The 25,206-nt window shown below is 42.1% G+C and overlaps 1 protein-coding gene across 2 annotated transcripts in view; it reads right to left on the reverse strand.

Moving 5' to 3' along the window:
* The window catches only part of CDK20 (cyclin dependent kinase 20), a 44,605-nt gene extending 35,823 nt beyond the window's left edge, over positions 1–8,782 (reverse strand). For both annotated transcript variants that reach the window (XM_053578603.1, XM_053578593.1), the window contains exons 1-7: positions 8,457–8,782; positions 7,879–7,992; positions 5,581–5,769; positions 5,224–5,345; positions 4,981–5,043; positions 4,253–4,376; positions 3,760–3,915 (exon numbers count right to left, since the gene is read on the reverse strand). In XM_053578603.1, the coding sequence (XP_053434578.1) occupies positions 3,760–3,915; positions 4,253–4,376; positions 4,981–5,043; positions 5,224–5,345; positions 5,581–5,769; positions 7,879–7,992; positions 8,457–8,531 (843 nt within the window). In that variant the 5' untranslated portion in view covers positions 8,532–8,782. The remainder of the gene's footprint in view (positions 1–3,759; positions 3,916–4,252; positions 4,377–4,980; positions 5,044–5,223; positions 5,346–5,580; positions 5,770–7,878; positions 7,993–8,456) is intronic.
* Between the last annotated feature and the right edge of the window lie 16,424 nt (positions 8,783–25,206).

The raw sequence follows: 25,206 nt of genomic DNA on the forward strand, positions 1-25,206 counted from the left end.
TTAACATATGCAAGCCCATAAACCTTATTCACCATATCAACAGAAGCAAAAACAAAGCCCATATGATCCTTTCAATAGATGCAGAAAAAGCATTTGATAAAATCCAGAATCCTTTTCTAATTAGAACACTGAAGAGTATAGGCACAGGTGGCACATTTCTTAAACTGATCAAAGCTATCTATGACAAATCCATGGCTAATATTTTACTGAATGGAGTTAAACTGAAAGCTTTTCCTCTTAGAACCAGAACCAGACAAGGTTGTCCTCTGTCACCATTACTTTTCAACATAGTGCTAGAAATTCTAGCCAATACAATTAGTCCAGACAAGAAAATAAAGGGCATCCAAATGGGAGCAGAGGAGGTCAAACTCTCCCTCTTTGCTGTTGATATGATCTTACACTTAGAGAACCCCAAAGACTCAACCACAAGACTCTTGGAAATCTTCAAAAAATACAGAAATATCTGAGGATATAAAATCAATGTCCACAAGTCAGTTGCCTTTTGAATATGCCAATAACAGTCAAGATGAGAGGCTAATTAAGGGCACAACTCCCTTCACCATAGCCCCAAAGAAAATGAAATACCTAGAAATATACCTAACAAAAGAGGTGAAAGACCTCTATAAAGAAAATTATGAAACCCTAAAAAAAGAAATAGCAGAGGACTTTAACAAATGGAAGAACATACCATGGTGGGGAAGAATCAACATTGTTAAAATGTCTATACTTCCCAGAGCAATCTACCGATTCAACACCATCTCTATTAAAATACCAACATCCTATTTTCAAGACTTGGAAAAAAGGATTTGTACAGAACCAGAAAAAAGCCTATATAGCTAAGGTAGTTCTTAGTAATAAAAACAAAGTCGGGGGCATCACCATACCAGATTTTAGGCTGTACTACAAGGGCATAGTGGTCAAGACAGCATGGTACTGGCACAAAAATAGAGACAGACATTTGGAATCGAATAGAAAATCAGGAAATGAAACTACCATTTTACAACCACCTAATCTTCAAAAAATCAAACAAGAACATACCTTGGGGGAAAGACTCCCTATTCAATAAATGGTGCTGGGAGAACTGGATAAGACTGAAACTGGTCCTGCACCTTTCTATACTCACAAAAATTGATTCAAGATGGATAAAGAACTTAAATTTGAGGCATGAAACGATAAAAATCCTCAAAGAAAGCATAGGGAAAAGACTGGAAGATATCGGCCTGGGGAAAGACTTTATGAAGAAGACTGCCATGGCAATTGCAACAACAAAAAAAATAAACTAAAAGGATTTAGTTAAACTGAAAAGCTTCTGTATAGCTAAGGAGACAACCAAAGCAAACAGACAACCTACACAATGGGAAAAGATATTTTCATATTTTGAATCACCTAAAAGCTTAAAAACTAGGATCTACAGAGAACTTAAGTTAATCCACATGAAAAAAGCCAACAATCCCATACATTAATGGGGAAGAGAGATGAACAGAACCTTCTCTAAAGAAGACAAATGGTTAACAAACATATGAAAAAATGCCCATCATCCCTAATTATTAGAGAAATGCAAATTAAAATCACCCTGAGATATCATCTAACCCCAGCATGAATGGCCTATATCACAAAATCTCAAAACTGCAGATGCTGGCATGGATGTGGAGAGAAAGGAACACTTTTACACTGCAAACTAATACAACCTTTTTGGAAAGAAGTATAGAGAAACCTCAAAGAACTCAAGCTAGAACTCCTATTTGATCCTGCAATCCCATTACTGGGCATCTATCTGGAAGGACAAAAACCTTTTATTATAAAGACATTTGTACTAGACTATTTATCGCAGCTCAATTTACAATCGCTAAAATGTGGAAACAGCCTAAATGCCCCTCAACCCAGGAATGGATTGGCAACCTGTGGTATATGTATACCATGGAATACTATTCAGCTATTAAAAAAAAAATGGAGGTTTTGCAGCATTTGTATTAACCTGGATAGAGATGGAACACATTATTCTTAGTGAAGCATCACAAGAATGGAGAAGCATGAATCCTATGTATTCAACTTTGATATGGGGGCAGTTAATCACAATTAATGACACGTGGGGTGGGGGAAGGGGAGAGCAGACAGAGAGAAGAGGAGGGAGGGGGTAAGGGAAAGGAAAAGAGAAAAAAAAAAAGAAAGAAAATCGTGACTAATTCTCACATAAATTGGATTTAATTTTGACCAAAGTACATTATTTGAATAATTTTTAATTCAACTTGTTAATATGTTATTTAGGATATTGCATCCTCATTTATAAGTGAAATATGTTTGTAATTTCCCTTTGTAATAATATATTTTTTCCAATTTTAATATCAGTTATATCCAAATGAAGTAGAACAATTTTGAAGTATTTCTTCTTTTTCTATTGTCTATAAGATTTGGCATGATCTGTTTTTCGAAATTATTTTCTATTTTTATTTATAAATATTAGTTGTCTCTTTTTTGAGACTTTGGGGGAAAAAAAAGTTAACTGATGATTCCATCCTGAACCTCAAAGTCAAAGCATTCTGTGATAGACATACTTTTATCTGACAATGTGAATGTTACTTTTTTTGCATTATTATTATTATTATTGCTCAATATTTCGTTGCAGCAATCATCTGATTTCTTTTCCAAATGTATTTATCTTCGTTCATTCTTTACAAGGTATTTGTTTCTAGTCTTTATCTTAAGCATTGTTATTGTTATTAAAAATAATAATAAAAAGTTGACCTAATTTTCATCGACTAGACATGCACCACATGTACTCAATGGAAGATCCTTATGTTGACCACCTACATATGTTGACCAGTTTTTACAGTCCACTGAGTAGTCAACTTACAGAGATTCCACTGTAAGTGGAATGAGGGGAGACACAGATTCTGGGAAGCAATCTAAGACAGCAGTGGTCAGAAGCCATGGAGGCAAGAACCCACAGGAGCTGCTGACGGTGGGGACTGAGATGGTATGCACAAACACACACTGCTGGTGCTGAGTGCAGGGAGGGGACAGATATTCCTGATAATGAGGCCTTGATACTCATGACCCTGTGGCTCCTGTGGTGTTCATCATCCTTAAGGGCCTTACAGCCACAATCTGAGTCCTCCCTTCTAGGCCTCTGCTCACCATTTCTCTGCTTAGCAGACACTTCCTCAAAACATCCTAATACTTAAATGTACCCTCTGCCAGAAAGCCTTGCTTAACCCCAAATTCAGCCCTGCCCTCCCTCCTGGAGCCCCCACAGCCTAACAGCACACCCTCTTACAACCTTTTGGGCCTAGAGCTATTTCATCACGGGGGACAGGAAACTTGTTTACTACCTGTGCCAGGGCCCAGAATGATGTCTGGCATGGGTCACATGCTCGATAAATACTTACTACAGGACTGAAAGAAGGATTCCCCAGTAACTCTTGCTGTATTTGCCATATGTTCTGAGGCAGCCCAAGAGTAGCACACCCAGACAAGTGCTCTCCTATAAGGTGAACATGATCCTCCAACAGCCACCCCTAGCCCCTTGGGGAATGCTGGGGATGTCGACAGGGGTCTGCTCACAAAGGCACACTTACTCTGAGGCTTCTACCCACTGGGTTCTAGGAACAACACAGACATCCCAGATACCTGGTTCTGGTCCCTGCCCATCACAGGTTCGGAGGGTTGATGACTTGATGAGGTCATGTGGCTGCCAAGTGCAGAGTATCAGGGCAATGGGAAGGGAGCCAAGAAAACAGAGAACATGGTGTCTCACCCTACCTGAGAAGATGAAATGCGCTGGCGCGGAGGGTAGAGGAGGAACTGACCCAGCAGGTCCAAGGCCTGAGGAGAGGCATCTGGAAGCACCTCCTCCAGGGGCACAGGTGCCTGCTCCTTAAAGGAGATCTTGTTGTAGTCAGGAAGCTCAGTGATCTCCTGGGCAGGGGAGGACAGACATTAAGAGTCACTCTTCATTCACTCATCTACTGATACATTCCTTTATCCAGCCCCTTGCCCTCTCAGATGCTGGCTCTGTGCCATCTTCCTGAGATGATAGCATGTGTGCACTAGAATGGAAAAGGGCAGAGGACAAGACCTGGACTGCCCCCAAAAAGTACGGTGGAAGGAGGAACCTCTAAGTTAGGCCAGAACAGCGGTCCAGGAGGGTAGGGGTGAGGTGAAAGAAGGTACATGGGAGGAAGCAGTCACTTGCTATTGGGAAATGGAGTGATCCTGACCCCACACCCTCCCCACCATGGGCCCCTCAACAAACCGGCCAGACTTTAGGGCTGGGGGTCCCCAAGATGCGAAGAACACAGCAAAGCTGTTCAATGTCGTTCTCACCCGGGAAAAGGGGGGACCCATTCAACAGCTCCCCCATGATGCAGCCCACGGCCCTGTGGACAAAGAGCCCCAAGCAACTCACACCATGGCAAACAGACCTACCCATTGCAGCCCGACACCTCATCCCAGGGCAAGGGCCCAAAAGCCAGTCCTCAAAAAGTCAAAGTCCCAGCAATTCTGAGACTTCTCAGAGCCTCCTACTCTAGGATGCGTAGCTCATCTGCACTTTTGGGGGCAGAATTGCAAACAAGCCCCAAATTTCATTCATGTGAGCACTGCCAAACATACTCCCCCCACTTAAAAGGCTCAGAGTCTTTATACTCTGGGATACAGGCCTCTGATCATTCAGAGATATCACCCTGCATATTACGAGTTTAGACACGTCCCACCTTAAGCCTCTGACCAACTTATCAACTCCTCACCCAGCCCAAAGGCTTCCTACCTAGGACTATCACTTTTGTCTTACCTGACCCCCACCCACCTCAAACATCATGGTGAAGAGCACTAGCCCCAGACTTCTCAGAACACCCGAACCATGGAAGACACCCTTAACCTACAGCTCTCATCAGGAGAAAAAGATATTTAACAGCTCAGAGACCCTACGGCTTAGGAGAAATCTAAGGCCCACATTACCCCATCCCCACCACAGGGTCTCACCACAAATCAACGCCCTGGTCATATTGGCGGGCACCATATAGGAGTTCAGGGGCTCGGTACCACCTGTGAAGAAGAGGGCTGGTGGTCATAGCCAGGCCACTAGGCTGAAAGGAAGATGCCCCAAAAGGTTACCCCCAAATGTTACCCCAGCTCCACACCAATCCCACAAGCCATATTTGGACAGAAGGTCCTCAAGCCTCTCTTTCCCAGCAAAAAAGATAGAAAAGATCCAGCCTTCCTTACCTGGTGGCCACCTGGTGTGTGTAGAGGCGGCTGCCATCTGGGGAAAAGACTCGGGCCAGGCCAAAGTCTGCTATCTTCAGCTGGCCTGAGGCGCTAATGAGCAGGTTGGCAGGTTTCAGGTCCTGGGGGTATCAAAGGAGACATCAGTCCCTCAAATCTTGCACAGGACACTGGGACGGGTAGGTTGTCAGGCTGACCACCCAGGTCAGCCCCAGGCCTCACAGACTTCAGGGCCATACCCAGCTCCTTACCTCAAAGCCCTGACCACCTTTGTCCCCACTCTGACCACACCTTCTTCAAGGGCAAGTTACCCTCAAGCCAAGTGAGTCCCCCAAGGTGGCCCAGGCTGGGACTGACCCGATGCACAATGTTGTTTGCATGGCAAAAGGCAACACCCTTGAGCAGCATCTGCAGGTAGCTCTTGACTTGTGCCTGGGCCAGTGGCCTCTGGGCATGGCGCACTACCTCGGCCAGATCTGACAGCATGAACTCGAAGGCCAGCACAAAGCCTGCACCGTGTGGAAACACAGCCTTCAACTGCACCACCTGAGAGAAAGACATCTCATTAGCCCTCAGACTCACATCACCAGACCCTATGTCCCCAAGACTCCTAGTCAGTGCCCTGACAAAGGATCAAGCAGGCAGATCCCTACTCTAACTCTCCATGACCATTCATGGAAAAGGCCTAAAGAGGGTCACTTAATGGCAGTGTCTAGTCCCCAAACCCAGAACACACACCTGAAAATCATGTGGATGGACACATATGAACACAGATCTCCTATTTCTTCTAAAGCCATTAAATCCCAGTACCAAGGAAATCACTCCTTTCCCAGTGCTATACCAGCTGGAGACATCACCCACACTGAGGTCACCACTATTAGAGGGGCCAGGCTTCACAGACCAGTGATCTGTAAGACAAGGACTCTAAGGGACCTATAGCAAAGGGGACAAAAATGATTAGCAAATAAATGAATGAATGGAATACGTTCAGGTTGTGATAAGCACAAGACAGAAATATAAGAGTACTGTAGTATGATTCTGAGTGAAGAAAGGGATAATTTATTTAGATGCAGTGGGGTCAAGGAAGGGCTAGACAAGCAGCCATTTAGGTGGAAATCTGGGAAGAAGCTATGGGCTGGGGTGACAGAGAGTCCAAGACCCTGAGGCTGGCACCAAATGAGGCTGGAGGGACTTAAGAATGTGAGGTGGTATAGGGGAAGAATGTGTCAGCACTGGTTTGTGCTCTCACAGCCTAGGTCACTGCTGGTCACTAGAGAGATGCCTGAGAATGTGTTGAATGAGAGAAATGGGAGACGCCAGCTGGTGGGCACATGGTGATGGTGCTCTAAGTGTGAGGAGAAGTCAACATGGCTGTTTAAGCAGAGGAGTGGATGATTTTACATGTATTTTTGACAGAACCCTCTGGACTGTGGCTGGGGAGAGCAGTATGGAGGCTGCCACTGTTGCTCAGCTGAGTGGTAACAATAACCTGGGCTGGGGGCAAATCTGGAGTATATTTTAAAGAGAACCTTCAGGATTACTGATCTACCAGATATGGGGACCATGTCACCAGCCTCTTTATGGATCTTCCTCCACTTATCCCACATATGCTATTAGGAAGCCTTGCGTTAGTACACAATCATTTTACAAATCAAAACACAAGCATATGTTCAGAGAAGACGCAAAATTATAAAGAAAAAAAGAAACAAAAGGAAGATCTTACCACCCATAGTAAATGTTAGAGTGCATTCTGTGAGACTTTACAACTGTTATGGTACATACAAATATAAATACTTTCAAATAAAACCCAAGTGTCACAGAGTTTTATAACATGCTTTTGTCACCAAATATATTATGAACACCTCCAGAAGACAACAAATGTAAGTCAGAGGATCATAGAAACCAAACCTTGTCACTTTCCGGGAAGTTGAGTACATTCCCTACTCTAAGAGAGTAGGACTGATGCTGCCACCCTCCTGGTACCATGCCATAGCACAAACCATACAGGTTGGTCCTGATGTCTCTGTCTGTCTCCATTACCACACTTAAGTTCTCAGGAGCCTGACTAGAGCTGTGTTCCTCTCAGTGTTTCCTGTCATGCACAGGGTAGGGTCTACTGAAGGCTCCAAGGGAAGAATTCTGAACTCCTCAATCAGACCTGTGCCAAGGCCTCCACTGACCAGCTACCGGCCCATGAGCTTTTGACTTAACTTCCTCCCCATGCTTAAGAAAAGGAGATCCTGAAATCTGCCTTGCAGAGTAGTTAAGAAGAGTCAGTATGACAATGCACATAAAGCATTTACCATAGTCTGCAGAACATATGAGGACCTCAAGGTCCTAATTATCATTATTAGAAATCACTAAATATTTTGAGGAAAAAAGTAGGTGAGTGATTGAATGATTGAGTACATAATGAACTAGGTGGGCAAATGTGAAAGTGAACAAGTAATGAAATAATTAGGTTAATGGTGAACAAGTGGGAATAAAGGGGCAAAAATAGTGGTTAGGAGGCAGATGGCTGAGCAAAGTGGCTGACTGACAGAAGTGAGGATATCTATGAAAGCTAGTAAAGGGTAAGTGGGTAAAAGAAGGCAGGAAGGACTGAGAATAAGGAAAGGAGGGCTATGCCTCAGAACCCTCCCGCTCCCCACTCACATATGGACTGTCCTCAATCTCCTGCAGAGCCTTAATCTCCCGCAAGGCCTGGTTGGGGATGCCATCCTCCAGTCGCCGCAGGGCTACCTTCTTGAGCGCGACTATCTCGCCAGTCTGCAGAAAAAAACGCAGACATTGCCACTGGAAAATAGAAAAAGAGGAGGAGAGAAAGAGGGAGGAGCGACTGGAGAAACACACGCCCCCGGGGCGGCCAGAAGCACTCCTCAGCCTTATGGGTCTGAGCTGCCACAGGGTAAACACTGCCATGGGGGAGAAACAGTGAGAAAAAAGGAGAAAAAGCGGGAGGGGGGAGCTGGAGAAATACACCCCTCGGGGCGGCCAGAAGCACTCCTCTGCCTCGCGGGTCTGACCCGCCACAGGGTACACAGGGGTCATGAGATGTCAGGACAGCTGTGCAGAGAGAAAGGCGCAACTGCCCAAAAGGGGTACAGAAAACGTGTAAATCCTAAAAATTGTACTGAATGTTAAAAAGGTAGGAAACCGAAGCAGTTTGAGCGTTAAACAGCTGGAAGAGTCAGCACACCCTCACCAGCCTGCCGGCCGCAGTAGAATCTCACCTCCACGTGCTTGGCCTTGAAAACAATGCCGTGGGCGCCCTCCCCGATGCGGCCCAGGATGCAGTACTGGTCCATCCGGGCTCTGTTCGTGGCCTGGCGCCCCCTGAGCTCCCAAATCCCACCACGCCGCCCACCAGCCTTCAGAGCAAGTTCGAGACGCGGTTGCCTAGCAACGGAGCTCTCAGCAAATCATCAGGGCCGGGGCGGGGCCGCAGGGGCCATTGGACCGAGAGAACAAGTTACATTCAGTCAAGGTCGGGCGCTCCGGATTGAGTGCGCCTTTTCCTGGCCCTCTGCCGTCACACAGCAGTGAGCTTAACTCTACATAGGTCACCCACGCGCCGAAAGAGAGACAGCGGCAGGAACCTCGGACCAATGGCTACAGGCGCGTCCTCCTTGCGTCAACCGGATGTCAGTCACGTGACGAGTGACGCTGGCACCCGCAGCCAGGCGGGCAGGGCTCCTTTTTCTCACAGGCGGTAAGCTGTTCACCCGTGCCTTCTTCAGAAACATGCAGCGGAATCAGTATTATTATTATTTCAATACTAGCAAAAATAATCTCCAGATTACTGGACTCTCCATGGCATTGTTTGTTTTGTTGCAGAATTAGAAAAAAATTTTTTCTGAAATTCATATGAGGTTGGGTGTGGTGGCTCATGCCTATAATCCCAGCATTTCGGAATGCTGAGACTGGAGAATAACTTGAGGCCAGGATTTTGAGACCAGCTGAGGTAACCTAACAAAAAAATTTTTTTGTAGTCAGGCATGGTGGCATGTGCCTGTACTCCTAACTACTTGCAAAGCTGAATTAGGAGGAAAAATTGCCTGAGCCCAGGAGTTGGAGGCTGCAGCAAGCCATGATCACCACTGCCCTTCAGCTTGGGTAACAGAATAAGACTCTGTTACAAAAAATAAAAATAAAACATATAAAATCTGAAGAGGCCAATCTTGAAAAAGAACAAACTTGAAGATCTTACTTGTCCAACTTACCCAGATTTAAAACTTACTATAAACAACAGTAATCAAAACTGTGTGGTACTGACATTAAAGCAGATAGACCAATGAAATAGAACAGAGGACACAGAAACAAACCTTCACATACATGGCCAAATAATTTTCAACAAAGGTGAGAAGACCATTCAATCTGAGAAAGGACAGTCTCTTCAATAACTCATGGTGGAAAAAAATGGAGATCTACCTGCAAAAAATGTGGTTGTATGCCATATACAAAAATTAACTCAAAATGTATTAAAGTCCTAACTGTAGGAGGTAAAAGTTTAAAACTCTTAGAAGAAAACATGGGAAAATCTTCATGACATTGATTTGGGCAGTGGCTGCTTGCCATGGGCAACAAAAGTAATAACCAACAGGCACACTGAATTTCATCAAAACTAAAAACTCCTGTGGAACAAAAGATACAATCAAAAACCGAAGGACAATCTATGGAAAGGGAGATTTAGGAATCTGAGTGAACCCCAAAAAAGATAAACCTAAAGGAAATATGACCCAACAAGAAATTCACTTCACATGTAACAACATAGATACTTTGAAAGTAAAAGGGCTAAAGAGAAAGATAAACCACCAAGATGAACCTGGCACATAAAGTAGTGACAGAATGTAGGAAACTGTAAAAAGGAGAGTGCTAGGATTACGGTGTGAGCCACCGCACGTGGCCCTGAATTATTATTATTATTATTATTATTTTTGAGATGAGATGGAGAGAAAGAAAGTATGAGACACCCACTCCCCTCTCCTGAACACAGTTCCTGTTACAGGGCAGGCAGGCTGACACCATGCTTGTTAAAAATGTTTTCTGAGGTGGCGCCTGTAACTCAGTGAGTAGGGCACCGGCCCCGCCCCTGGCCAAACCGCAACAACAACAACAACAAAAAAAAAAAAAGAAAAAAAAATAGCTGGGCATTGTGGCAGGCACCTATAGTCCCAGCTACTCAGGAGGGTGAAGCAAGAGAATTGCCTAAACCCAAGAGCTGGAGGTTGCTGTGAACTGTGACACCACCGCACTCTACCAAAGGCAACAAAGTGAGACTCTGTCTCTAAAAAAAAAATAAATAAATAAAAATGTTTTCAAAAAACACACAAAAAAGAAATTGTAAAAAAAAATGTGATGGGGGTATGTCATAGAGACACAGGAGCCAACTGAAAGAGCTCCCAATGGCCAAAACTGCAACAGTTTCACCAAGAAAATAATGTCATATTGGATTATTATGCAAAGCATCAATTAAATATTCATGAGTTAATATATAAATTATTAAATCAAAAAATAAATAAAGGATAATAGAAAACATGCTGTGCAGAATTACAAATAATTTATGTAATACTCTATCAGGTGTAACATAACTCTCCACACCCTAGGCATGGGCTACTTACTTTCATAGTCCCTTACTTTCAAAGAGTTCAGTATGAAAAGATGGGTGCCTGTAGTCCCAGCTGCTTGGGAGGCTGAGGCAGGAGAATAGCTTAAGCCCAAGAGTTGGAGGTTTTGTGAGCTGTGACCCCATGACACTCTACCCAGGGTGACAGCTTGAGACTCTGTCTCAAGAAAAAAAAGAAATTTGATCCCCACAGTTGGAGGTAGGGCCTTGCGGAGGGCCTGGAGATCATGAGAATAAGTCCCTCATGAGTGGCTTGATGCCATTCTTATGGGAGGAGTGTTCTCACTCTCAGCTCACCCAAAATTGATTGTCAGTGAGTGCTTAGCTCCTCCTTCTCTCTCTATCTTGCTTCCACTCAGTCACCATTTTGTAATGGACTCCATGACCAAACACAAAATGAGACACCCCCATATACACTTTCTCTATACCTGTCTTAGGCTTTTTATTGCCAGCCCAGTGGGGCTCAATGACCAGAACATTATAATCTTTTTGTTTAACTAACCCTTGTGCCTTTTGAGTTGTCTCCCAGAAAAGGCAGACGCTTTGTAGAATAAGAATACTGAGTCTCAGCTTCCATCATCAACCTATGACTTCTAAGTAAGACTTCAGGCATAGCAAGACTCACCCTCCATCACTAACCTGTGACTTCTGAATTAGACCGCCTGCACACGTTACTTTCAACATAACCTGTCCCGAATCATGCAACTACCTTCTTGGACTTCATATAGCAACCTCTACCCTCAGTTAATGGGGAGACAGATTTGAGGCCATTGTCCTTTCTCCCAGGTCATGTCATTTTTAATGTTACCTTTCTCCCTTGGCACTCCTTATTGTCTCAATAATTGGCTTCCTGTGTGGTAACTGGACCTATACCAGAATTCCCTTTTGGGTTTGGTAACAAATCTTGGTGGCTTATACAGGAACTTGTTACTTGTGGCCTGGTGGCTGCAGGGTAAGGAGAATCTTGAAAGCCTCTCTAGTAGCTACCCAGTTAACTTTCTTTTGGAGATTGGTTTGGGTTTCTCCTCTTGGCTCAGCTATCACCAGTTTCAAGGACATCCTTGATTGTCTCAGAAGAGTGGATACCTGGATCTTGGCATCTGCATCTGGATGAGTGAGGGCTATTTGAAGGTGCCATGTAGTAAAGAACACCATTCTCAATTTGGAGAATTCTGAGGAGATTCCCATTTGATTTGGGGTTAGTAAAGTCCCATCCATGAGAGAGAGGGGGAACTGCTATGTTTCTGTTTGAAATTCCCCACGCTTGTTTGTTGGAACTGTTGCCCTTTTGGTAGATATTGAATGGTCATGTGAGCTGATGTGTGTGTATGGTCATGGGAAATCAGAATTCTTACATCCCTTGGGATTTAATTTTTCAAAACTGGTATGAATATAGTTATGAGCTTATGAAAAAGAGAAAAATGATTTTTTTCTATAATATTCTATAATATCTCTTTGCCCCAATACTCTCTCAGGTCTTTCTGTCTCTTTGACACTAGCTTCTTGCTTCCCCTAACAGATAAGAGCTAGGAACAGGGTGTTAGAAAATAGATTTCATGTCTATTGGGGGTTCCATTTAATGCCAAGCCCTTCCAGTGGTTTAGTTAGTGTGAAGCCTGGATCAGCCCTTTTGTAAAAGTCATTGGATTTATTCCTATTACCTTACTTGAACATAAGGGCAGCATCATTTGGTGCAGGGGCAGCTTTGGAAAGTGCCAGCAAATCCTAAATCCACTGGAGGAAAACCATGGCTTGCAAATCCTTCTAAAGCAACAGGTTCTACTTAGGCAGCCACTAAAAAGTGGCTGAGGAATATCTATGTGTGCATGTTCCATAAAATACTGCGAGAAGGAAAAAGAATTATATACCCTCGCTTTGGTAAAATAAACATCCTATTTATATCTGCATATCAATATGAACTATGTACATTAAATTATATGTGTGTGTATGTGTATATATACATATATATTTGGGGTGTGTGCACACACACCACAGAAAATGGAAGGTTATACACCAAGTTTATTGATGGTGGTTATCTCAAAGTTGTGGCAAATAGGAGACTTTTATTCTTTTCTTTATATGGAAGTCATTATTTCTTCTTTCACTGGGCACATATTGCTTCTGTTGTTGAAGAAAAGATAAAACAAAAGAGAAAAAAAATGTCCATAACTTTGATTCTAGCAATGAATGAAAAACACTTCCCATGTTAGTCTGTGAAAATGCAACTTTAAGAGTTTTTAGAGAAATGATAGAACATGTCCTATTTTCACTTATACTTCACATACCTGTAAGACATGAGGGAAAAAACACAGGCAAATGAAATATTCCCATGTGTCTGAGCCCATCAACTCAAGGAAAGTAGACAGACAGTCATGCTGTGGTAAAGGGGGTCACCAGGGCTGGATGAATGAGTGGTTATGGGGCTATGGAACCACTGGAAGGTTCTGGGAGGACTGATGGCAGCCTGTGTGCACTCTCCTGACCCTTGCTCCTTCTCAACCCCCTGTTCTGAGTACCCCAAGGTTTGTCTAAAACTGTGAGATCTCCTGAGAGCTGCACAGATGAGAGCAGATTGGTGCTTCATTCTCCAAGGCCCAGGTGGGGGACGTGGATAGAGGCACAGAAGAATCTGGCCTCTCCTCCAGGCTGGGGCAGTGACCAAGCACAGTGGACTGTAAATCCACTCAGGAAGGACCTGCTCCTGCCCACTGTGCCAGGGGCGTAGGGGGAAATTGCCAGGCACGCTGACCCTGGCTCCTCTGCACTGGTGGGCTGTGATGCTCATGAACCCAGTGGGAGAGGCTTGTTGTTGGCCCCAGACAGTCAGGGAAGGACAGCAGTCACCTCCCTGGCCCTTGGCTGAGAGAACAGTTTGCTGTCAGCCAAGCCTACAGTAGAATCAGGTAGGCTCCAGCTAACTAGTAGTTTGCTGCATTCTGAGGCACAAACAGCCTGGTGTTTGCAGGTGTGTGGAAATAAACTACCAAATGAAAGACCGCGGTTCAGAGAGACCCCAGCAGCGTATGGGAGGAAAACTTAGCTACACAGTCCCATTCAGTGACTGCATCAAGGTTGCCCTTACTTCAGCCCTCTCCCCTGGTCTCCGTCAGCCTCGTGAGCTGGGTAAAAGCTGTGTGCTTGTTGTGAAAATGCACCTTTATTGCAAACCCTGACCATTCCTTTCTAAGCACACATCGTCCCAGTCAGTTCTGATGCAGTTACTGTGAGGCTGCCCGTGGGCAAAGCAGGCAGCTGCCAGAGCCCAAAGAGAATCTATGCAAAAGAACAATGACAACTCTCAAAGAGACGTCACTGTAGAGAAAATCTGGCATTTGCAAAAACGTGATTTCTGAAATCTTAAAGAAATCAGGATATAAACCAAAAAAGAGAGTGATCACTGATGAGCTATTATGGAGGATAAAACACAAAGGAAACCAGGAGTGAAAGTTTAGACCCCATGATAATGTGAGTAGTGGGAGAGTCAGAAGTGGAAAAGGAACAGGTGGAAGAAAAGTGATGGTTCGGCACATGTTAGGTAGTTGGAAATTTTCCTAACCTAAGAAAATCTTGTCTTTATATTGAATAAAACCACTGATCCCCAGGGATCATTAATGAAAAACAAAAGCAAACACATTCACCTAGAAATACCTGGTGAAATTCCAGAATTATAAGGACAAGGAGAAACTATGCAAAGATTCCAAAAAGAAAGAAGAGTTTACTTAGAAAAGAAATATGTCTAGCATTTTTAGCTCCTTGAGAAAAATGGACCACAATCTAGAAACCTATGCCTGGTCAGGGCAAAAGATGGACCTTTCTGGATGTGTAGATTCTCTGAGTATAAATACCCACTGCCCTATTATGAAGAAAGTTATTTTTAAAAATTTTGTAAATAAATGATATGAAATCACAAGTGTGTCTCCAGAAGGATATGATGAACAGTTTGAGAAGGATGATGAGAAATACATCTTATAATAATGATGTAATAATGATGACAAATAAGGATTATGGATCAGAAGTGACATGTGCTTCAAGGTAAAGTCTAACAGAAGCAGGGAAATGAAAATCATAAACTATTTGAAAGAAGATTGTTTTAGGGGAGAGAGATCCTGGGGAGTGGGAGACAGAGATACTGGGGGGTGGGGAAATGATCTCAGGTCTTGTCTTGGAGGAGGAGGGGGGCAAGTCCTACCTGGGACTGATGGCTGAAGGAGTGGACATCAGGGATGATGGTGTCAGGATTTCATTTTTATTCAACAAATGCTTCCTTGTGGACTTGTACTGTGCTGGGCACTGAGCCAGGTTCTGAGGACATAGTCTCTGTGCTCAGCACCCACATCCAAAGCAGTGGTGCGCAGAGGTGAAGGGGGGTTAGGAGCCGCATTCTTGTTTGCTTAGTAACTAGCCTGGACTTGCTCTCTTCTTCTCCTTTGGTGTGGGACTGCTAATGCCTCTGCTCAGTTTTTAGTTTTTATTCCTGTTTTAATATTTAAGCCTGGCTTTATAGGGGTTGCCCTTCTGTCTGATAGCTGAGGGGTCAACCAATGATTGGTCATAATTTGTGCTCAAAGAACTAGAGCCAGGAAGTCTTACACTGTTTGCTGAGGGATCTATGCATGATTGAAGAATCATTCAAAATTTAGACCATTTGCTCTGGCTAAAAGTCTGCTCTGGCTTTTGCTTTTTGCTCTATTTCTTATGTCTCTTTTGTGTATCCTCATCACCTCCGGTTGAGCCAGGGACGAGTGAACAGCCCTGTTCATTTGCAACTGAAATTGCTCCTGATTATAGCACATGGGCACTCTGAGCGCTGCTTGAAATCAAAACAGGGCCCTTTGGCAGTGAAGTTGCTGATTGGCCTGGCAAAGCTGGAGATGACAGACACCCAGTTCTTCTCTTATATTTAGTGCTTTTTCCTGAATAAATACTCTATTTGTTCAATGTTGTTTGCTAATATCCACAATGCTCAAATGGCTGGGGTTTTATTGATAACTTTGTCCAGTTTTATTATTGGTTTTGGGTGAGAAAATTTGATGAACTCTTTACTTCACCAGTAGGAAGTCCTCACTTCAATATTTTTTTGATCACTCTTCTGATGACTCTAAGGTGTAGCCCTGACTGAGAACCACAGTATTTTAAAGAGAGAGCAACTCCAATCACTTGGCCATCAGTGGTAAGCAGCTCTGAGAAAGAACAGTTCATGTTCAGGAACCATCTGTCTCTTGGAAGGTCAGACAATTTCACCTTACATTAGTCCTAATAATATTCCTATGAGTAACAATGTCTTTGTTAAACTTATCCCTGATGAAAGAGCTAATGTTCCCACGTGGGAACTTGTAATTCTTTTGTCAAGGTTTTACTGAATACTTGTGTGCATGCATTATTTCATGCAACTCTCACAACAATTTGAGCATCTGAGTGCCACCATATCTATTTTTCCCCTTTCATAGGTGAGAAAACTGATAGTCAAGTCACATAGTCACTAGGCCTCACTCCTGAGATCTGAGTCCATGGCCCTTGACATCGTCACCTGACTATACAGCAGAACAGGGGACTCATCCCTGGCTGCACAAAATACTTGGGGAACTTTTAAAATTCCCATTCCTGATTCCATCCCCAGACAAATTGAATCATAACCTCTGGGGAAATGGACTCCAAGCAAGGGTAGATTTTTTGTTGTTTGGTAAGACATGGTCTCTCTCTTTCACCAGACTGAAGCATAATTATAGCTCACAGCAGCCTTGAACTCCTGGGATCAAGGGATTTTGCTGCCTCAGCCTCCAGAGTGGCTAGGACTAAAGGTGTGCAGCATCACGCCCAACTAATTTTTCTGGGTTTTGTAGAGACAGGTTTCACCAGGTTGGTGATTCTAATGGACATCCACTGATGAGCCCCATTGCCTGAGAACTCTTAATTTATGATAAACTAAATGGTGCAAAAAGCCATCCTTTCAATTAAATACACCTTTACATGCAAGACCCTAACTGAGAAGCAAGGTAGAGGCTGGGTGAATAAAAGTCATGACCCATGGTAAGCACCCTGCAAGTGACAGTCATCAGTGTGCTCAGAGGCACTGCCCCTCACTGGTGGGTCACTGGGTTGAGGGCACCATCCACACCCAGCCAGCTGAGCAGAGGAGGATGCTTGGAGAGTGGTCCCAGCTGCCTGGGGTCTGGAGCAGCTGTTAACAGGGTTGCCCACTTCAGGTTCTTGGGACTCATTAATCTCAGGTCTTGCTGAGGGAATGGAAGCCCTGGGGTCTGTTCCCACATTTCTCAGTACAAACTATGCTCTCTGCTGCACCCGCACTCTGGCTGCTTCTTGCCCTGGGGAAGAAACAGGCTGCAGAGACTGGCTTCTCCACTGTGTGGAGCTTTGTTCTGCTCTGATTCTGCCATATTTGGGGGTAAGATAGCAGCCCTGGGGACTAGTGAATTAAAAATTCAACCCCATGGACCACCCCAGTAGGAGACACTTTGGGTAAAGTCTAAAGGAAGGGGTGGTTTGCAATGTGCTCTATTTAAAAGCCCCCCACCCCCACCCCCTTTTCTCCCAAGATGGAGGGCAGCAGAGCAGGAGTGGGACTAGTCCTGTGGTAGAAAGGCCTCGTCTCCATCCAGGGGGCTGTGTTTGTCCCTTATCAAAGCCAGAGTATGTTTGTGTGGGGGTCTCAGCCTTGTTCCTGTCCCTGCTAATCTATCTTTCTCTCTGGGTGGTTCAAAGCGAACGGTACTCAGCATTGTGGGGGAAGTAACTGCTCAGAGAGCTGCCTCAGAAATGGGAAGAATTCGTGAACTTCTATCACTGGGGTGTGTATAAAGCTGATAAGCATGTTTTGAATTCTCATGAATTCTATACCAACTTTTCACATTTTCACATTTGTTCCTAATGTGTGACACATCTCCCCCTGGAATCAAGGAAAACAGTACCCAAATGGTCCTCTCCGGTCACTCTGTCCTGGGACATCCAAGGCACATCAGACCTCTGGCCTGGATGTGCAGCCCGAGCTTCTGTCTCCTAACAGCCCTGCGGCAGCCACATGCTAGGCAAAGCAGAGTGGAGTCTGTGAGCCTCCCTGCTCGTGTCTCCAGTTCAGACAGGAGACAGGACACACGTGAGTGTGGGAGAAAAAGTGTCTGAGGTTTGGCCCTACTTAGGAGGGAGCTTGAGCTCCTGGTGGTCTGACTCCATTGTGTGACACATGTGCCTGTGGGGTGAGACACAGCTGTTCGGGCTTCTCATGCCATGTGTTCCCGACAGCCACACCTATGTGCAGTGAAGTCATCCCATGTAACTGCTGCTCGGCATCTTGCCTCTTTCATTCCCTGGTGTATAAAGGTAGGTATAGGGACTTGCTGCTTGTGCAGACTTGCCACACTTGCTCCTCCTGCCCCCGTAGGCTGAGTGAAGCATGTCATACCTATCCTCTGTGGCTAAGTTTCTCTCCAGCCTGTCCAAAGCAGAACACTTGCACAACACGCTTACATAGACAGATACTTCACACCAGCGTTCTCAAGTCAGGAAATCCCAGTAATGATCGTGAGGGTTACAACTTCAAAGATAAAATAATGCATTCATTATCTTATGAAGGTTCCACGTGGGTAGTGACTTTGTTTTACTAACTGCCTACCAGGTTCTCTCTAAATATTTGTTGAATGAGCAAATGATAAAGGCATAACATGAGTTTGTCAGATAATGGCATCAATCTCAGGGGTCCTTGGAGCACAGGAGTCATGCAGCCACCCTGGAGATGGTGCAGAGTCCTGTGCACAGCTTCAAAGTCACAGCCCCTGAGGTTCAGGCTCTGTGCGCACAGACTCCATAGCTCCTGAGGACATAGGCACTAGTTCTGGGACCAACATATGTCTGTGTCCTACTCTAGAAAGACTCGTGACTTCCCTTCTCGTCTCCCCTACTTGTGGTGCTCATGGGCCTGGTTTATGATGTGGCTGGGGAGACTAGAAACTGCCAAAGGACAGTGGGCCCTTGGTTGTTGGCATCTTCAAGGACCCATTTAGTGGCTCTGTGACCACGAATAGCCATGTCCAACCGCTAGTTGCCTCCTGTTCATTATCTCTAAATTGCCATGAGATTGGAGCCCAATAATAGTAATAGTGTTGCTCAGTTAAATCCCCTTTGTTTATTTATAGATTAAAAGAAAAACTACCAGGGAATCTGGCTGGTCACAAAGTGAGACTTAATAAACACTGCAGAAAAAATTCTGAAGCTTGTAGTTAGGGACCTTCCTTCTTTCCTCCCTCCCTTCCTCCATCCCTCCTTCTTTCCTCCCTCCTTCTCTCCCTTCCTTCTTAGTTCTGAAAATGTGGTTTTAACTACAATAATAATGGTTTAACAAAACGTTTAATGCAAGTGTTTTAAAGGGTTAATTTTATTAGGAAAAAGAGCATTGCCAGGGGGTGTGATGCGTAACTGCCAAGAGTCTCTCTCACTTGAAAGGCACCACAACCAAACAGGAATTAGCTATTACTGTTCTGTTGCCTGTTTTAGAAAAGTTACAATTCAATCACAATATTAGCTGTACAAATAAAAAATCCTTTCCTCCTACATTTCTCTAGGCAATACTGGAAAGACATAAAAATAAAAGTAATTCAGAACATGGGATAGAGGCCCTTCAAAACCACGTAAAACAGAGAGGTTAAGAAATGGGGAGGCTAGATCAAAAAAGTCTAGCTATGTTTAGAAACACCAAAGCATAGATTCAAGAACCCTAACCAAGATGTGATGCTCAGGGACAGGAATAGAGTCAGAGAGTCGGTGGAGCTATTACACAGAAAGCTGATTTCTCAACAGCAATTAAGAAAGTCAAAAGACAGGGTAATGGCATCTTCCATGTGATGTAAGACAATAGCTACCAACTTAGAATTGTCTAGCCAATAAAAATGAGTCAAGAATAAGAAGAAATGAAGACATTTTAAAACAGATCTTCATTGATGAATGTTCTAAAGATGTACACTACCAACAGAAGAATGGTGATCTAAGATGAAAATTCTGAGATTCAAGAGGAATATAAAAGAAAGTGTTGGGCAGCGCCTGTGGCTCAAGGAGTAGGGTGCTGGTCCCATATGCCAGAGGTGACGGGTTCAAACCCAGCCCCGGCCAAAAACCAAAAAAGAAAGTGTTAATATGTAGGTAAATTTAAGCAAACACTAATAGCATCATATAAAAATCATTAAAATGTCTAGTTTCTTTGAGGTAGAGTCTCATTCTGTTGCCCCGGGTAGAGTGCCAAGGTGTCCTTATAGCTCACAGCAACCTCAGACTCCTGGGCTCAGGTGATCCTCCTGCCTCAGCCTCCTGAATAACTGGGACTACAGGTGCCCACCTCAAAGCCCAGCTAGTTTTTCTCTTTTCAGTAGAGACAGGGTCTTGGGGTCTAGCTCTTGCTCAGGCTGTTCCTAAACTCCTGATCTCTTCCATTCATGTTGGCCTCCCTGAGGGCTAGGATTATAGGCGTGAGCCACTGGGCCTGGCCATGTCTAGTGTTTTTAAGAGTTACAAGACAGAATTAAAATACAAAACAACAATACATATAAATTTGATAGAATATAAATGGAGTTAAATTGTTAAAAATTCCTTTTACTATTATCTACAGAGAAAAAATGTAAGTCCTAACCAGAATATTAGCCTATCAAAAGTGACAACGTATAAAAGCAAAATAACACCACAATCAAGTTCAGTTGATCTTACAAATGCAAGGCTGTTTTTATAATAGCAAAGAATATAATGCAATTCAATGCATTTAACATTACAGGAGAGGACCCAGATTTCGATGGCCAGCAACTGGAAAGAAAAAGAAAGAATTATGTTCTTTATCTAAAAAATTTCATAAGTATAAGTCAGAAAAAAGTTGAGAACTTTATTAGTGTAAGAATAAAAAATTTTTATGTATGGCTATAACAGAATTACTATTGAATATAATTTGCCTATAGTTACACATTGAATTAATTATCATTGTGATTAAATAGCAGAGCTTCTGTGATTTTCATTCTTCCTTCATTTATTCAACAACCACGTGCTAAGTTACTATGACAAGCACTAGAATTACAAGATGAAGATGACACAGTCCAGCCCTCAACAATCACACTCTATAAGCTGAAAAAAACAGATGCACAGGCAATTTCCATAAAAAGTCACAGATATCACGATGGTATATGACAGGGCACTATTGGAACACACAGCAGGGACATCTATCCCAGTTTTGGGTCAATGTTGTGGGCTTTTTCATGGAGGCAGTAAGTAGGTGATACCGAAGGACAAGGAGAAGGAGTGTATAGAGTCAAGAAGCAAATGAGAAGCGCTGGGGTGAGAAAGAACACCGTGGAATTCTAGGTGGTCTAGTTTGGTGAGATGCTAGAGCAGAGCGGCAGAGCTCCAGGAGTGGCAAGCATTGGAGGGGGATTGGTGGGATCATACCTGTGGTGCATCTTACAGGGGTATTTGTGAAACTTGGTAAATGTAGAATGTAAATGTTTTGGCACAGTAACTGACATAATGCCAGGAAGGCTATGTTAACCATTGTGATGAAAATGTGTCAAATGATCTATGAAGCGAGTGTATGATGCCCTATGATCATATCAATGTATACAGTTATGATTTAATAAAAAAAAAAAAAGCTCGATAATTTGACAAGAGCCACTTGATTTGGGTGTTCTTATTCCATGCAAATTTGGAACCTGCAAGCAAAAATACACCATTGCCAAAGTGAATAACTAAAGATTTAAAATGTTACCTGTTAAGTGCGTAGGAACTGTAACTTTTTGGCTAAGTAGTACCAGAAGAGTCTGAGGACTTTTGACCTTAAATTAATACCATAAAACCTGTGACAGTGAGGATGCCTATGTCTTCTAAGAAAAGTTTTCCTGTGCTAGCTGGCAGAGCCACAGGGACACAGGGGTGGAGAAAATGTAGAGCCAGGAAAAAAAGACATATATGGACATCTGGAAATTTCTTACAGCTATGGAACATAATAAACTTAATTAAACTGAAAAGCTTCTGTAAATTAATGATGACATTTGCTATGTGCAATTAATTTAATTCATAAATTTTGGCAACATATCTTCTACTTGACTTGTATTTTCTATTGGGTTCTGCTACATCTGAAATGTCAAATGTTATTGATAACATGTAAGTTAAAAAAAGACACTTTATCATGGGAATGTCATATCACTTGCAAAGTGAAGCCTTTAATACTTTTAGAGACTAGATCTAATTTGAGGATTGCTAAAATAGAAAAATAATCACATACATAAAATAAAATTCCCACTGATTTTTAGTTTAGATAACACAGCATATATATGTATAATGCTCTTTAGATCAATCTGATTAAAGTACAATTAGTATTGGCCTACTGAATATACATCATTTCAGAAGGGTCTTGTTTTTCTTATTGGTAGAAAGGTTAAACAATTCTAGTCATATTTTGCAATGAACACATTACTTTGTATTTCCTTAGCAAAACTCTGCCTTTTATAAACGTTTAACCAGTTTTTTCACCTTAATGGACTTTTCCTTAAAATAAAATTTCCCTTCTCTACTTTTAGAAAATTAAAAATTTAAAGCACGCTTTGTGCTATTAACTTTTCAGCACAGAAACTTAAATACATACATGAAGTGATACTGCATAATGTCATGTGAAAATCTATTGGCAAGAGATTAAGTAAGATTATTATGCTATCTGTATTATAATTAGAATTTTTTTATTCATAGACACAAAGGTTTCAGAAAATTATCTTGATAAGAAAGGATAAATATAAATAGAGCCAGTTTTTTTGGTTTTTCTTTGATTCATGATGTTCTAGAATTTGAAACAGGGAAAAACAATATATAGTTCTTTAAATGTAGCTTTCTTTTCAGTAATTTGTACCAATTTTTGAAGCCTCTAATTATAGTTCTAGTTTTCTAAATTAAGAAATGTCTGGGAATATTTGCAACTATATTGCAAGTGTCCCCATCTAAAGGGTTCTTTCGGAAACCTTTTATATAAGAGATAAGAGATACTTTCAGGGGCGGCACCTATGGCTCAAAGGAGTAGGCACTGATCCCATATGCCTGAGGTGGGGGGTTCAAACCCAGACCCGGCCAAAAAAACTGCAAAAAAAAAAGAGATACTCTCTATATAAATGCCTAGAACATGATGTGAAATAGTATACTGACCATAATACTTTTTGGTGATTATATCCAATTCCTTTTAAAAATTTTTGACTAACAGGTTTCCCAATACCTTAAGAGACTATTTTCCATAACATTTCTGTGACAATAACATTACAGACCAGCATTGTAAATAACATGACAACAGCATTACTAGATAGATCTTATAAAAGCAATAACTCAACACCAGATAAAGGGAAGAGTCTTCATTGAAAGAATTTTGTAGTACCACTAATAAACACTATACAAAATGTACATTGTAACATGACCTGAATTAGCTTTCTAATTAAACTGCAATTTCTAAAGTTATAAACGAAGCTTAAGGAAGAGCAATTGATATCATAACGTCAGTTAGTAGCAGTCAATATACTCAATTTATAAAGAACAAATTTTTTAGATCACAAATCAGGAAACTTGAAAGAGAAAATCTCTAGCTGAACCAAGCAAACTGAAATAAAATTCTTCCTTAAAAGGATGATTTACTTTTGCCAGATAAAACTTGGTTTATCAAAATCAGTCAACAAATGAATTAGCCATCTTATGGGTTATTAGTAGAAACGTGGGAAACACAAACAGATTTCTTTTTACCACCTGGTATACTGCTCCATCTGCTCATCATTAGTTGGTACCTGACAGAGACATGGGCTTAATTTCAATTATAATTTATGTCCAGGCAAAAAATTATAGGAGAGCCTTCGTTTCCAAGGTGTAACACTTTCAAGTGAAGACTTATACCATCTCTACCTTCCTCTTGAGAAGAGGGAAGATTTACCCAATAGGTGATTTGGGCAAAGCCTGTTGAGTGTGCTTGCTTGAGTTTTGCCTCTCTTTTTTGCAAAGAAGTGTCTGTCCATAGTGAACATGAATTTGGGTCTGTTATCTCTGCAGAAAGCAGCCTGCTCCTGGGATGGGTATCAAGTATCTGTTCCCTTTACCCATAAATGGGTGGGTAAGTGCCTGTTCTAGGATAAAGTACTCAGAAGCCCTCATGAATGCACATCTGAAGCACATCCTCCCATTAGTTATTATATCATGAGTCAGTGATAAAGCTAGGATGTTGATGTCCAACTGACTGCTCTGTTCTGAACTCAGACGAGGAAGAGCAGGATCATTCGCCACCTGTACCACCCCAACCCCAACAAGAAAGATGACCATACAACAGCACTTATAAACATGTTTTCTTCTTCTTGACTTTAGAATCTTACTGTACATTCTTCAAGACAACTCACACTTCAAATAGGGGTAGGGTTGAAAGGAAGATTTTAGAATAAGAAGGATAATGAAATCCCTAACTTCAGTAAAGCCCAACAAATACAAATATAAAGTTCACTCATGCAATAATAACTTAATGTCAGGCTACTGTTAAAGTATACTTGATGTTACAAGTTGGAACATAATACTACAATATCTCTTTTTAGACCAATTTGATAAATATATCCACACATTTCCATACTTAATAAACTTTCAATAAGTACTGATGTATTTAAATTAAAATTTGGTATCATTCTCTATTTTAAGCAGCATTCAAATGTTATAAAAATAAGTATGTGCTCAACTTCAATAGGATCAAATAAGTTTGCTCATTTAAACTACTATAATTCAATCTCTAATTGTAAGTAGGTTAAAGCATGAAGGGAATCACACTTGTCAGTTTGTAAATGTTAAATTCATGCATTTTGTCACAGAGAAAGGGCTGGGGAATGGCTTGTTGATCAAGGAGCTGAAGGACTAATTACAGAAACACAGATGTAAAGACCTTATAAAAAATGAAAGAAAAATAATTAGAAGGAGTTGAAAGATTACCTGAAAATTTCAAGGGATAAAATGATAACTTGGCATTGTAATTGATACGATAAATAAGTCTTTGCTGTTATATGCTGTGTCTTGGCTTTGTGATAATTAACATAACTATTATGGTAGTTAGAGTTAAAATTCAGAGGAGACAAGCACTGTCTTGGTGATACAAACAGGCCTATTCTTAGTTGAGACATAATATTCCATCATGTAAAAAGTTAAAGTTTTAGGGATCTTGCATGCATCTGTATAACTATGCTTAGAAAAAAGAGCCTCTAAATTGAATGAATATTTGAGAAGTAGAAAAATTACTTAAGTAAATCATTAAAAATGTTTGGAAAGTGTCAGTAATGCATAAATACTGCAAAACCAATCAACATAAAAATTAATCTTCCTAT

The sequence above is a fragment of the Nycticebus coucang genome, chromosome 2, assembly GCF_027406575.1.
Source record: "Nycticebus coucang isolate mNycCou1 chromosome 2, mNycCou1.pri, whole genome shotgun sequence".
Classification (NCBI taxonomy): domain Eukaryota; kingdom Metazoa; phylum Chordata; class Mammalia; order Primates; family Lorisidae; genus Nycticebus; species Nycticebus coucang.